At 49.2% G+C, this 14,233-nt stretch overlaps 2 protein-coding genes across 2 annotated transcripts; one reads left to right on the top strand and one right to left on the bottom strand.

Moving 5' to 3' along the window:
- Positions 1-1,276: 1,276 nt before the first annotated feature.
- Positions 1,277-1,898, top strand: ETH_00004290 (uncharacterized protein; the record flags this gene model as incomplete). Its single annotated transcript, XM_013377436.1, has 2 exons — positions 1,277-1,506; positions 1,778-1,898. The coding sequence occupies 2 exons, from the start codon at positions 1,277-1,279 to the stop codon at positions 1,896-1,898; spliced, it is 351 nt and encodes a 116-aa protein (XP_013232890.1).
- Positions 1,899-2,777: 879 nt separating this feature from the next.
- Positions 2,778-6,136, bottom strand: ETH_00004295 (uncharacterized protein; the record flags this gene model as incomplete). The annotated part of the gene is made up of 7 exons (XM_013377437.1): positions 2,778-3,112; positions 3,632-3,850; positions 4,179-4,289; positions 4,541-4,708; positions 4,812-4,877; positions 5,232-5,471; positions 5,611-6,136. The coding sequence occupies 7 exons, from the start codon at positions 6,134-6,136 to the stop codon at positions 2,778-2,780; spliced, it is 1,665 nt and encodes a 554-aa protein (XP_013232891.1).
- Positions 6,137-14,233: the final 8,097 nt, after the last annotated feature.

A 14,233-nucleotide genomic window follows, 5' to 3' on the forward strand; every position in this document is an offset into this window, starting at 1 on the left:
CAGCAGCAGCAGCTTCTGCTGCTGCTGCTGCTGCTGCTGCTGCTGCAGTAGCAGCTGCTGCAGCAGACGCCGCAGCTGCTGTTCCTGGCGTCAGCTGCCGCCAGTGCTGCGCCAGCCCAGCTGCTGGGTTTGCTGCTCAGTTGCTTTTTATCTTTTGTTCTTTTTCAACATTTCTTTCTCAACATTTCTTTTTTCAACATTTCATTTTATTTATTATTTTATTTTATTCTTTTTATTTTCATTCTTTTTATTTTTCTTTTTATTTCTTTTGAAGGTGAGGGAGGCTGGCAAAGAAAGCTAAAAGATGCCCTGAGGGCCCCAAAGCCTACGCCCAAAGAAACAGAACTCTGAGGGGCCCCCTAGTACCTGGGGGGCCCCCTAGTGCCTGGGGTCCCCCAAGTACCTGGGGGCCCCCCAGTGCCTGGGGGCCCGCAAGTGCCCGGGGGGCCCCCCAAAGGGCCTGGGGGCCCCCTAGTACCTGGGGGGCCCCCAGTGCCTGGGGGCCCCCTAGTGCCTGGGAGCCCCTGGGCTGAGCCAGGATGCGTCGTTTTAAGCCTGTCACCTTTTGGCTCTGGGCTAGGCTGTCTTTTGTGGGGAGTTAAGTTTCTAGCTGCTGCCAGTGCTGCCTTTTGCAACGTTTTGCTGCTTCAGTTTCTTTAATTAAAATAGTTTTAACTATTAGAGTGCAGCACCTTTGGCCAAGCTCTCGCTCTGGGGCCCGCCTGGCGCAGCCGCTGCTGCTGCCTGCTGCAGCCCCAGTATCTGCTGCTGCTGCAGCAGGCAATCACAAGCTGTGCTGCTGCTGCAGCGAAACGAGAATGGTTGCTGCTGCTGCTTGTGCTGCCTCCTGTGCTGCTGCTTGGGGTAAAGGCTTTGGAAGCCAAAGGCAGCACTCAGGGGTTTAGGAGGGGTAAGGCTTTAGGGGTGAAATCATTTCTACGAAGTTCGTCTCACTGCAGAGAGTGAAGGAAGTGAAACTCAACAGAAAGTGGCACACACCAGTCTAAGTCCTTGTCCAAAGTCTAATTTAAGTCCAAAATATGATTTATGATTTATGGTTTCTACAGAAAGCATTTGTAGAAGGAACGGAAAAGGGAATACAGCTCGCAGCAAGATCTGCTGCTGATGATCGCCAGCCCCGGGAAAGATGGGTTGCATGCTTTTCTAAGCAGCAAAAAGTGTCCGACTTTCAGATTATCTTCTAAAATTCCTTTTTTATTCATTTTAGACTTCTTCAGTACTTTTTTCCAGCCAAACTCGCGGAGAAAAGAGCAGAATGCGTGTTCACCCGACGCTGCTGCGGCGGGCCCTGACGCCCGGCGCCGTTCTGCAATCTCGAGGATCGCCAAAATTTGAACAAGTCACTCTGGGGAGCTACCCGGTGCCTCCTGAGCAGGAGCTGCTGTGGAAGAACCGCATGAAGGCCTACGGAGGCTTCATTCAGCAGACCATTTCCCCCTTTCAGCTCAAGATTTTGTGGCCTTTCTGGCACACCTTTCCCGCAAGGTGACCCAAATTCACCTTCTGCACATCTTGAGTGGCGAGGACATGCAAGAAGCAGCTCACGGACACCGCAAAAGCCGCTCTTTCTGCCACTTTCATGCAGAGAAGAAACCACGACACCAGGAGTTCAGAAACTTGCAAATGTGGCACTTGAAAACAGTTTCAGTGTGAAGTCCTTGAATACAGCGGCGGGCTGCAAAGGGCGTTTCTTCGTGCATGCAATTGCTGCCAGATTTCTCGTCTTGTTTCCGTTTCTGCTGCTGCTTGCTCGCAGGGCGTGGGCGAAGTTCAGCGCCTACTACTGGTGGTGGATTTGGCCTGGCATTGTGACTTACGGAATTATTAAAAAGATGTTTCATGACGCGGAAGCGGAGGTGCGAGACAAGTACTGGTGAGCAGCGGGGGCTCCAGCAACTTTGACTGGCGCGTGGGCGAATTGAAGTCCATGTCAGTGTGCAGCAAGGGGCATATGCTTGCAACTATTTGCTCCGTGCTCCTAGTTTTTTCATTAAGAATTGAGTTAAGTGCATTTTAATTCATATTTCCTGAAGAAATAGCGTTTTGGAAAGCTTTTTTGTGCTTCAGGTACTGAGCTTTCCCCGCAAGGCACTTGCTGCCGCCACCGCGGACGCGGTCTCCGCCGCATTTGTGGTGAACTGCATCTCAGCTGCATTTCATTTATTTGTGCCGCTAACTCAAAACCGCCTTTTGCATCTTTTTGTGTCTCATTTGCTGCTTCGGAGGGGCTTGAAACGGGCAGATCTCAGCTTTGAAGCCTTAGGCAGCAGGGTCCAGAAGAAGGCAGTGTATCTCGCGAACGTAGTCATTTTTCATAGAACTGAACAGCAAAATAAGAACACTGGATAGACTCAGAGAGTCCCCGCTGGAAGCTGCATGCCAATGGGACCCCGACAGGAAAAATGGCCACGCAGCAGCTTCCCGCGAGCGGCATTTGCTGCAGATCTGGCAGCAGCAGCAGCAGCAGCAGCCGCTCGGGCCTCTGCTGATCGGAAGCACCGTTTCCCTGCATATGTACTTCAAAAGGCACAGGCCGATGAGTTTGGTAAAGATGAACTCTTGAATAAAAGCTCGGTGAACAGCAGCAAAGCCTCCTTCTCGTGTGGGGGTCCCAAGGCTGGCTGACTGCCAGGCCGTAGCCCTACAAAAAATGCGCAGCTTTCGGGCGTGCGCAGTCCAAATCCGCGACTGCACTGACTTAAAATAGTATTAAACACAAACTAGGGCTTTTCCGCAGCAAAGCAACTAAGAATTGTTCACTGAAACGCGCGGGAGCCGCCCAGCGCTGGCCGCGCCTCCACCGCCACTTCTTCCCTCTGCGGCGACAAGTCATCTACAAGCCTGGCGCTGCGGAAACGCCTCAAGTATTCTTTGTTCTTTCTGTAGTTGTGGATTTTGCGGGCCAGGGCGCCCAGGCTGAGCAGCAGCAGCACTGCGCCCGCGTGTGCAAACAAGGCTCGGGTCTTCCTTTCGATCAGTTCCTGCTTGTGGAAACTCAAGTGACGAAACTCGTCCAACACGTCCAGAACTTCCCGTCTAATGCGGATTCCAGGGCGAGTCCGGTACGCCTTCACTGCCGTGTACTTGGCGCCTGAAAACGCGCAAAAAGCCCTTCCAATGAGGCTATCCCGCACTAAGTGTTGAGATCTTCCGCGCACTGAACATTTCATTGGAATATTTCATCTAATCTGCTCATATTTCTCTCTTTATAAATGCTTAGAGCCTCAAATGCACACAGATAAATGCGTATTCCACGCCCCTGGCCCTCCTTCCATGTATGCATTCAAGTATACGTGAACATGGAACGCATGCGTATATTTGCACAAGCCAAATGCGCCAACTCAAAGGTCTAAATCTACCAAGACAAAAGAAAACATCCTTTTCTAAAAAGATCAAGACATAAGCAACAACCCAAGCGCCGGCATCCCCAAGAATCTGGAAAGAACACTCTGAGCTGAACAGAATAAAAAGCTGCTTGAAATGCTCCCCCCGAGTTTACCCCTGCAGCCTTCTGCACTACAACTTGCATGCAAACTAGATTGAAAACATGACTGCAGCAGCAGCCCAAAAGATCTGCGGGGAAAACTTGAAAAAAAACACAAGTCCTCACGGAGCTTGCGGATGACGACGACCACCTCGTCCTGCGGAAGCGGCAAGTCTCCGTCGCGAACCATCAAAAGAGAATCTGCAGAATTCGCTTTTATTGAAAAGCCCAACTCCGAAGCCAGAGAAACTGTGCCCACATCTGCAATGGGCACTGCGGGCAGCACCACTCTGTCCACCTTCCGGAACTCCAGGCTCTTCAAAAGCTCCAGCAGTAGCTGCGCCTCTGCAGCAACCAGCAGCGAAATTAAACGCAAATAACAAAGGTGTTCACACTTTGCGGCGCCGAAACGTAAACCCTAAACCCTAAACCCTAAACCCTCCTGCCCACGCAGGGGGCCCCACCGGCAACGTGGCAGTCTCATGGGGGCCCCCAGGAGGTGTTTTGTGGATTGGCAGCAGCTATTTAACATGAATGAATGTTAAATAATACTATTTAATGCCAATTAATATTAATAAATTGACATAAAATACCATTTTTTGGTGCTATTAAACACTAATTATTTAGTTTCAAGTCAGCTTTCAGGAAAGATCTAAACTCTGTGGAAACTCACTTCGCGCCTCCTCAGCAATCCCACTGGCATCTAAGAAATCAATTATGCAGACATTTTCTCTATTAACGTGGGCCCTAAGGACCCCAAAAACATCTCCGCGTACATTTCTTGCTGCAGCAAAGCCCAAGAGCAGCAGCAGCAGCAGCAGCAGCAGCAGCAAAAGCCGAAACAGCAGCAGCAAAACGAATTGCGCACGAGTTCCAATGGGCGCCGCTGTGAACGCCCCACGGAGCGCAGCAAAGACGAGATAAAGGCCCTCGAAAAGTTTGAAACTTCAGCAAAATAATAAAATAAGATAAAATAAAATAAAAGGGAAATAAACTTCTTGCACACGGCAAACACTCTGCAGCCAAGGAACCAACCTATGTAGCCCAAGCCGCCTCTCGCCCGCGGGTCCACCAAGTAAGGAACTTGCGAAGGGTCTTCTTGCAAACGCCTTTTGACGAAGTTGGCGGCCAAAGCCTCTTCTCTTTCGTTAAGGACACTCATGTTTTTGACGTAGACGTTGTCGAAGGCCTCGGCCTCCGCCGCTGCAGCAGCCCACAGCACTCAGCCGAATTCAACTAAATGCTGAATTCAAAACGTTTACTGACACAGTGTTCTCCTTCACAAGACCACTGCCAGCTAACTCACTCGAAAACAGCTCCAGCCACTCCCACTCTTGCGGCGCATGCGGCCGCAACACGTGGATCTTCTCCGCTGCAGCACCCGAGCAGTCACTTCGGGAAAGAAATGCAGCAAATGATTGCAGCTGCATTTTAAATGGCAATAATTAATGCGTTTTAGTGCAAGCTTTCTATTGGTGTGCTACGGCCACTGCAAACGGAGCTCAAAGGTGTACTGCACGCAAGCAGCAGCAGCAGCGACACGAAGATACACCGCGGGAAAATATCCAAAAGGAAAATAGTTCCAAATGCAGTTTTTATCGATTTCTGAGGATAGTGGGACTTCAATAATAATACTTGGTCCATCAGTTTCGCCCCAGAGCGCCTTTTCCACAGAGAGCCAGCACTGCAAAACGGAACTTGCAATTCAAGTGCAAGAGGAGCTCACCCATCATTTCGATCTGCTCGGCGCGGTGCTCTCTGTAGCTTCCTCGATAAGGAAGATTAATTTTCCATTTGTAAGCGCCGAGGCCTTTTTTATGTTTGTCTGGGGTGTACGCGACCAGGGAGAGGCCGGCCCTGCTGAGGGTGTCGATCACCAGCGAGTCGTTTGGCTGCGTGATAATTGTCAAGGTGCCCTCCACAACATTTCCCGTTGAATTCAGAAGTCCTTTTATGAGCTCTTGGACTGAAGATCGCGCAAAAACCCGAAAGATCCCGCAGCAGCGCGCGCCCTTGCAAGTTGAACTTGAACTTGAACTTGCACGAAACCCGCGCGGAAAGCTGCGCGATCCGCAGCCCCCGCAGCTCCTTCGCAGCGATCTCACCTGCTCTTTGTTTATTTTTGGTATTTTCGGCAATCCAGAACCCTCCGTAAACCAGTTTGTCTCCTTTTTCTGTCGGATAGCTGACGCACCCGCACGCCGGGACCCCCGCTTCGAACACGCGGTACTGCGGCAGCTCGCTCGCCGCTGCCTCCGGCGCTTTTTTCCTTTCAGTTCCTTTTTGCACGAAAGAATCTGAAGACAAAAAGCCCTCTATTTCGTCTTCCGGGCTCAGCAGCATTGGCAGCTTCCCGGGCGCTGCGGCGAACAAGAAGGGCCCCCCCCCGGGGCTCTCCGGCTCCGGGGGCCCCCCCGGGGGCTCCCCTGGGGGCCCCCCCGGGGGCCCCCCGGCGGGTCCCCCCGGGGGGCCCCTCTCCTCAGACGCAGCACATCGGCCCTGCTGCAGCAGCAAAGACAAACATAACAGAGCCGCCAGCCACGCCAAACCGCTGCTGCTGCTGCGGCTGCAGCTGCAGCTGCAGCTGCAGCAGCAACGGGGGCCCCTCCGTGACTCCGCCGTTGCTGGCATTCCGCTGAAGTGCGCAGCCACGGGCGGGGCCCCCGCAGTCTGCCCCCGCTGCGGGCAGCAGCAGCAGCGCGGGCGCAGCAGCTGCAGCAGCAGCAGCAGCTGCTGCAGCCTGCAGAAGCAAACAGCGCGGCGCCTGCGCGCAGCGCTGCAGGGCCCGCGAGGTCCCCTGCTGCTGCAGAGAAGGCCAATTGGCCTTCTAAGGAAAAGACTCTGAGGGAGAAAGCCCTGGGGAAGGCGGGCTGGGCCAGTAGCAGCAGCCACTGGCTCTTTATATAAGCAGCAGCAGCAGCGGCAGCAGCAGCAGCAGCGGAAATGAAGTCCTCCTAGGCAGGAGGCCTTGCCCCCCTCTTTTCGAAGCTCACGAGCTGCTGCTCCCGAACACACTGCGCCATAATTGCAAGAGGAAGCAAACTGCTGCTGCTGGGCGTGGGAGGCTGCAGCGCAGCAGCAGCAGCAGCAGCTGGGCCGAGCCGGGACGCGGCCGCGCAGCAAAACAAACGAAGTGCAGCAGCTGATCGAGTTAAAAATGATATAAAGACGCAAACTTCAAGTTTTGTTTTATTCAAACAAGATGTCACTCGTGCAGAAAGCCTCTCGATGGCTGGTGCCTGTGGAGCTGTGGCGCGCCAAAGGCCAGCACTGAACAGAAGCCGTTCTCGCCTCCGTCTTCTTCGTTTCTTCGCTACTTTTATTTATTTATAATTCCTTTTTAACAAACTGCAGGAATTATAAGCAACGCAACTATGGCCGTTATTCCTTTCGCCCGTTTCAGTTCGCCGAGGACCCCAGGGGAAAGGAAGCCGGGTGGGGCTTTGGCAGCTAGACAGCGCCTGCTCCAGTGGTTCTTTCTCCAGTTAAAGGCACTGTTTTTCTTTATTCAGTACTTTTCCACAATTTAATAATCCTCAGTTGGCGTTTTGCCTCTTCTGGAACCGCCTGCCTCGCAGTCGCGCAGCGGATGCGGGGTGTCGAGACACTGCAGAAACCCCGTGCCACGTGCCACGCCCGCGCTGCTGCTTCAGCACTTGTCATTTCAACTCAAATCTTTCACAACTAATGCGAAACAGCTTCCAGGCTTTTTAAAACTGAAGTTCCCGCGAGTTCCAGCTTGCTGAGCTTTCCTCGTTCCCCAGAAAGCTCGCAGCAGATCCATCTGCTGCTCTGCTTTCTCGTCACTTGCTGCCGGGGGCTCCCGTGCAGCAGTTGTATTTGAAATGTGCAGAAACTTTCCAAATTCTTGAAGTCTTCGGTGTAAGTCTTTTATTATTTCGTCTATTTATGCTTCTTAACTGTTGCTGCTGCTGCTTCATGCATTCACGCTCCTGCTGCTCCTCGCTGCTGCTGCTGGCTGCTGTTGCTCCACGCATACAATCCACTGTTGCTGCTGCTGCTCCATACATCCACTCTACTGTTGCTGCTGTTGCTGCTGCTGTTCAGTGCATCCACTCTACTGCTGCTGCAGCGGCTCAGTGCATGCAGTCTGCTGCTGCTGCTGCTGCTCTATGGATGCAGTCTGCTGTTGCTACTAGCCGACTGCTCTTCTGCTGCTGCAGAGCTGACGAGTAGTGCTGCTGCGCTTTAGAACGCATGCAGCTGCCTCTCAAAAGAAAACAAAATAGATTTTTTGCAAATGAAATAAAAAGAATTAATTGAGAAACATATTTTTGAAACTTATCAGTTTGTAAACTTAGCGGAGCAGCTGCTACAGCAACAGCAGCAAACCGGGCAACGAGGGGCCCCCTGCAGCAGCAGCAAACTGGTAGCTGCAGACACCGAATTGAGGCCTTTTGCTGCGGCTCAAAGGCCCTTCATTATATTCCAGGTTCTTAAATAAACATAACAATTATGTTACATTACTATATTATAATAATTATTATCTTAGAATTTAATAAATATTAATATCCACTCCAAAAAGAAAGGAAGAAGAGAAGGTCTTGAGGCCTTAACGCATCTGTGGGGGCAGCTGAAAACCCTTAAATGGGGTTTTGTCATTTGGAGTTCTGCGAGCTGCGTGCTGCAGCAGCAACAGCAGCAGCAGCTGCTGCTGCTGCTGCTGCTACTGCTGCTTTCCTCCGCCTTTAGAGTTTATTTAAATAGTTTTTTGCGAGCTTTTGGCTCCAGACTAAGTGCTGTAGCGCAGCAGGCGCAAGCCGTATTTGCTGCTGCTGCTACAGCAAATGCGACGCTGCTGCAGCAGCTGCGCGTGGCTGCAGCGCGGCTGCGCAGCTGCTGCTGCAGTTGGGGCCCCACACTTTCATTTTTGTTTCCATAATTAATTTAATTTTATGCAAATTAAATTACATTAAATTAATTATGAAGCAGCTTCAGGAAGCAATAAGTCCTTTAAACCTTCTTTTTGTTCAATTTGAATTTCAAGCTGCTGCTGCGCTGCTGCTCGAAATTCAAGTTTGCAGTTGGGGGCCCCATGGGGCCCCCAAGTTTAAAATAAAATCAAAAGCTTTAAAAATAAAAGCAAAAGTGTTATTTCTTTTTTAAATTCACTTTTAGAGTTCAAGTTTTACTTTTATTTTGAAGAGGTTATTTAAATTCAAGTTTCCTGAAAACTTGAATTTTGTTTTTTGTTTTTTTCTCTTTTTGCTGCATTTGGCCATTTAAAGTAATTCAAAGAGCAGCAAAATTAAAAGAGGCCCCGAGCAGCAGCAAAAAGTCCCAGTCTTCTGCTGCAGCAGAAGACTGAGCTGAGCCTCTTTGCTGCTGCAGTTCAAGGCAAGAGCTGCTGCTGCATGCAAGAGCTGCAGCACAAGCTTTTCTTCTTTGCTTTTTGCTTCTGATTCTTTCTAGACGCTTTAAATGCATTTATGGTGAAGTGCATTTTAAGGAGAAGACCGAAGCTGCTGAAGAGAAAAGAACCCGAGGCAGCAAAAGCCAAGAGCTGCAGCTGCTGCAACACAAGGCCGGTGCTGCAGTTTGGCGTTTAAAGAGTTTTGCTGCTGCTGCTGCTTCTTCACAACCCCTCTTGCATGCAGAGCGCTGCGCCCCCTTCTGCATAGCAGCAGCAGTCAGCGGCAGCAAAGGTGGAAGGAACCGGAGCCTTTTTGCTGCTTCTGCTGCTGCTGCTGCTTCTGGGGAGCTGCTGCTGCTGTGCTGCTGCGCTCTAGAGCAGCAGCTGCTTCGCCAGTTGCTGCAGCTGCTGCTGCTAGCCTAGAGCCTGGAGCTGCCCACTGGCCCCCAGGAAGCCCAGGGGCGCCTGTGGCCGCAGCGGTGGACTTGCTGCTGCAGTGGACCAGTGGTGTGGACCACTGGTCACTTGCAGGGCCTGGGGGGAGCTAGCCAAAGTGCAGCAAGGCAGTTGTTGCTGCGTTACAAGATCCAGTTCTGAAGGTGAAATGCGACGAAGGCAGGCCTTTGCCGGCCTCCCTTTTGATTTCTTTATTTATTTTCAATTAAAAATGGTTTTTTTTAATTAAATGCCGCATTTGCGTCAGTTGCCGCGGCATTTGCTGCGAGCAGCAGCGCCGTGACCACTCGAGACGGCAGCAGAACTGGCTGCTGCTGCGCTGCAGCACTCACTTCCCAGGGGCCTCCCTTTTCCCCCCAGCGACTCACTAAGTCTTTAATTGCAAATTATTGCGAAACTTTGGCGAAAATAAAGTGAAGAAAGGCAAGACACGCGGGAGCGGGGGGCGCAGCGGCAGTTCTTGAACTGGGGTGTCGCGGCTGCCGTTCAAGTTGCAAAAACGCGAAAACAGCCGCTACTTGGCCTCTTTTCGCGGAATGAATGGCGATCTTTGTTTAAAATAGACTTTTTGTTTTGCACAGCTTTTAATTTTGTCGAAAAAGACGAGTTTCGCGCTGCAGACGGTGGGTGGCACGGTGGTCCACTGGCACGGGGTTGTTCGCTGCGCTGCTGCTGCTCAGCACAGTTCACACTCTTCAATTTCCAGATTTCCTTTTCAAACTCTTTTATTTATTCATTTAATTCTTCTTTTCGAGTTCTTCTCCGGCCCTTTTTGCTGCTGCTTCCCCTGCTGCTTCCTGCGGCCGCGGGCGCCGCCGCGCCAACTCCCACCACTATGAGGCTGAGTGCCACGGAGCCTGCAGCAGCAGCAGCAGCAGCAGCAGCTCTCCCTTGCGAAGCAAAACCTCTCAAGTCTAGGGTTTTCGCTGGACATGAAGCAACACCCAAGGCCGGCGAGCCCCCTGCTGCTGCAGCCGCAGCTGTAGCTGCTGTAGCTGCTGCTGCTGCCTGCCGCTGCGCCGGCAGCAGCAGCAGCAGCAGCAGCAGCGGGGGCGGTGCGGGGCAGCAGCAGCAGCAGCAGAGCAGCAGCAGCAGCGCAGAAGGCCCTGGGGGGGCGCCACGACGTGCAGCTCTCACCAGGAGGTACTTAAAGTCCATAAAAAGAAATTATAAAAGACAAAAAGCTGTTTATTTGCAAACTCACACTTTGGAACAATTCAAAAGTCTCCAGGCTGAAGTCCGCAGAGAAGAAAGAGGGGCCCCCAAGGGGGCCCCCAGGGGGGCCCCCAAGGGGGCCCCCCTGCCGCTGCTGCAGTGCCTAGCGGGGGGCCCCTGTATTTCGCCACCGCAGCAGCAGCGGCCCAAAGACAGCCGCTGCCAGCAGCTGCTGCAGCGGCCGCTGCTGCCCTGCGAGCTCTGAAGGGATCTCCTGCTGCTGCTGCTGCAGCTGCTGCTGCTGCTGCTCTTTGCGGAGAAGCAAACAAATCTGTTTTCTTTTCGCCGCTTCGCCCCCTCAGCCGCCGCTTCTGTAGCAGCAGCAGCAGCAGCAGCAACCGCAAGCTCCTCATCTGTTTCAAACCCTCAACCATCGTATTGTTGTAATTGTTATTGTTCTCTCACAGTGAAAGCTGCTGCTGCGGGAAAAGCTGCTGCTGCTGCAGCGGTACTGTGCAGATTTACGCCGCGATGCAGATATGTGCATCTGCTGCGCGCTGCACTCCAAACACGAAACAAAAGTACAAAAAAGCATTAAAAAAATATAAATAATATATATTTTGTAGCTTTTTAGCAGAAGTTCAAGCAGACTTGCACGAGATTCCCGACTCTGAGGTGCATGCTGCTTTGCGGATCCGCACAGGAGCTGGGGTGTACGTACACCTGGCCACTTGGCTGTTTCTGCAATTAACTCCAGTTGCGTCATTATTGCATTTATAGACTTCAAAAGACACAAATCTGAGCTTCTGCATTCTAAAAACAATCTTTGAAATGCTCCATGTGAGGGTTTAGGGTTTAGAAACCACTTAAATTCAAAAAAATATAAAACGCAACTTTCACAGTAGACACAAAGTGAGGCTCGCAGGTGTAGCTACACCCCGGCTTTATTATTATTATTGTTATTATTATTGTTACTGTTAATATTATTATTATTATTATTCTTACTAATTATTATGAAAGTATTTTCCTGCAATTTGCACGGATTTCACTCCCACTGTTCCCAGCTGTATGTACAGCTGGCTGGGAGGGGAACCAACAATTCGAACTACTCATTTATTATTTACTATTATTATTATTAGTATCATTATTATTATTATCATCACTGCTATTATTATTATATCCCTCCCATCATTGCCATCGTTATTATTATTATTATTATTAATTATTATTGTTATTATATTATTGTAATTACTTCTCTAGTTCCTTTCTGGGAATGCAGCAGCACAAATATGCAAGGCTAATATGCCTGTGGGCGCCTCTGAGCCACAGAAGGCTAATAGAGTTCTCAAGACTTGAATTGTATATAAATACAATACATACAATATGTATAATATATACAATATATTATATATATTATACATAATATACGTATTATATATATAATATATATTATATATATATTATATAGAATATATCTTGTTTTATAAAAAGAGGGAAACCGGCATGGGCTCTAATTGATGTGCAGAATAAAAGATTGAAAAGCCTGTGGGCTAAAAGTAATGCAAATAAGAAAAGGCAAACATTATAAGTGACTACAAAATAACATATATTCCTAATACATATATTTATATAATTATGTATATATTAAATATATGTTATTTGTGTATATTTATATGTAGATATGTTTTATTTTATAAACATATGCTAAACTTGAGAACAAATAGAAGGCCAAGGAGTTAAAGAAAAAGAAATGAAAAGCATGCAAAAGAAATAGAGAATTTGAGAAACTGAAGTGGCTTAAAAGCCTTATTGAATTTGCTGCTGCTGCGGCTGTCTGGGGCTTTTAGTAGTTAAGATTTTGCAAAAAAAACAATTTAAAATAATTTAATTTAAACTAATTTAAAATAAAATAAAATAAAATAAAAAGATAATCTTGAAAATGCATTTTAAATGTCACATCGCGAGTGAAATCTGCGACCTTTAAAGCAACTTTTTCCTTTTGTCTTTTGCTTTTTTTAATTTCCAAAAATTCTGTTTTGTTTTATTTCAAAATCTTTTTAATTCGTTTTTAAATTTAACAGAAGCTCTTATTGATTGCTTTCTAAATTTCAAAAACTTCTTATGAATTGTTTTTTTTTCAAAAACTTTTATTTTTGCTTTCAAATCTTAAAAAACTTCGTTCTAATTGGTTTTAAGTTCAAAAGTTTCTTTTTAATGGGTTTTTGATTTCAAAAATTTCTTTTCAACTGATTTTTAAATTTCAAGAAACTTCTTTTTTCAGTTGGCTCTCTAATTTCAAACACTCCTTATTGTTTTTCAATTTTAAAAGCGTCTTTTCAATTGGTTTTTGCTTTCAAAAACTTCTTTTTTTTTCAATTTCAAAAAGTCTTTTTGAATTTAATTGCATGAAATGCAATTCACTTCCCCCTTGAATCTTGCAAGAGTGTGCGGGTGTCTCACAGTGAGGCTTCGGGAAGTTGAACAAGAGCCGATCTGGCCTTAAAACCCAAACCCTGAGGCTAAAACCAGATTATTGAAGTTGCAAAATGCAGAAAATACCTTTTTGCGAGTTTTTAAGCTAAATGGAGTTCCTTTTTGGGCCAAGTTGTTGCAGGAAAGCTGAGAAAGCAGGCGGGGCAACGCGTGGATGGCGAGCTCGGGCCTGGAGCCCGGCGAGGCGCGCATGCCTTTAAATTGTTTGAACTGTTTTAATCGTTTTAATTGCTTTACTTGTTTAAATTAAACTGAATAATTTATTTGAAAAATTCCGATATGTGTGCAAAAGCCCTGCTGCTTTCCGCTTCCCGAGTTCGCGAGAAGCACCGCTAGTCACCCGAGCGCCGGGGCCCCTCGCGGCGGTCCTGGGGGGAAAAGGCCGCCACTTTTGGGTTTCTTGGGGCGCTGACTCGCCCATACTCGGTATTTCTTTCTTAATTTGCAATATTTCCATTATTATTTCATTATAGTTGGGAATTTGTTTCGACTTTCCGCATCTTTCCTGGCAGTTCGCCGCTGCCACCCCCCCGACCGTGAGGTCACCCGCCCGCCACGATGTTGCTCCGCGGCCTCGTGGCCTTGGGCTCTTTGTTCCTTTTGAACGAAGCCCAAACCAACGCCAGTGAGTTTCTTCTTCTTTTTGCCTTTTTAGAATCCCAAAAAGTATTTAAAATGGAGCTTAGTGGCCTCAGTTCGCCCGCACAACTCCTCACACTCGCCCGCGCACACAGCGCAGACACGCGCCGCAGCGAGTCTTTCGGGCGTGCCAAACTCTGCTTTTTCGCCGCCACACATCAATTAAATTAATACCAACATAAAAACGAAATAATTAGAAACTATTTACAGTTTTAAAACGCGTTTCTCCCCCTATTTTGCCCTTAAATGCTGCAGCTTCCGTGGATGACGCCTCCCGCCCCCTCCGCCGGCTCTACCCCTTCGTCGCCGATGCAGATCCTCTAACTGTTGTCGAGCCAGAGAAGCCCCTGGACATCCCTGTGGGCTTTCTTACCCAGTCGGACCCTGGGAGGCCCTCTGGGGGCCTCCCCCGGGGGGGCCCCTCCAGCGGAGTGGGGGCCCCGCTCGAGGCTGAGGCCTCCAGCGGGGGCCCTGCTGCTGCTGCTGCTGCTTCTCCCGCTGTCTCCAGCTCCGAGGAGGAAGCAGCAGCAGCACCCCCCAGGTTCTCCTGGTTTTACCCCGGCGACGTCCCACCCGCATCCTCTTCGGGAGGCAGCAGCAGCAGCAGCAGC

The sequence above is a fragment of the Eimeria tenella genome, genomic scaffold, assembly GCF_000499545.2.
Source record: "Eimeria tenella Houghton genomic scaffold, Eth_scaff50, whole genome shotgun sequence".
Taxonomy (NCBI): Eukaryota; Apicomplexa; class Conoidasida; order Eucoccidiorida; family Eimeriidae; genus Eimeria; species Eimeria tenella.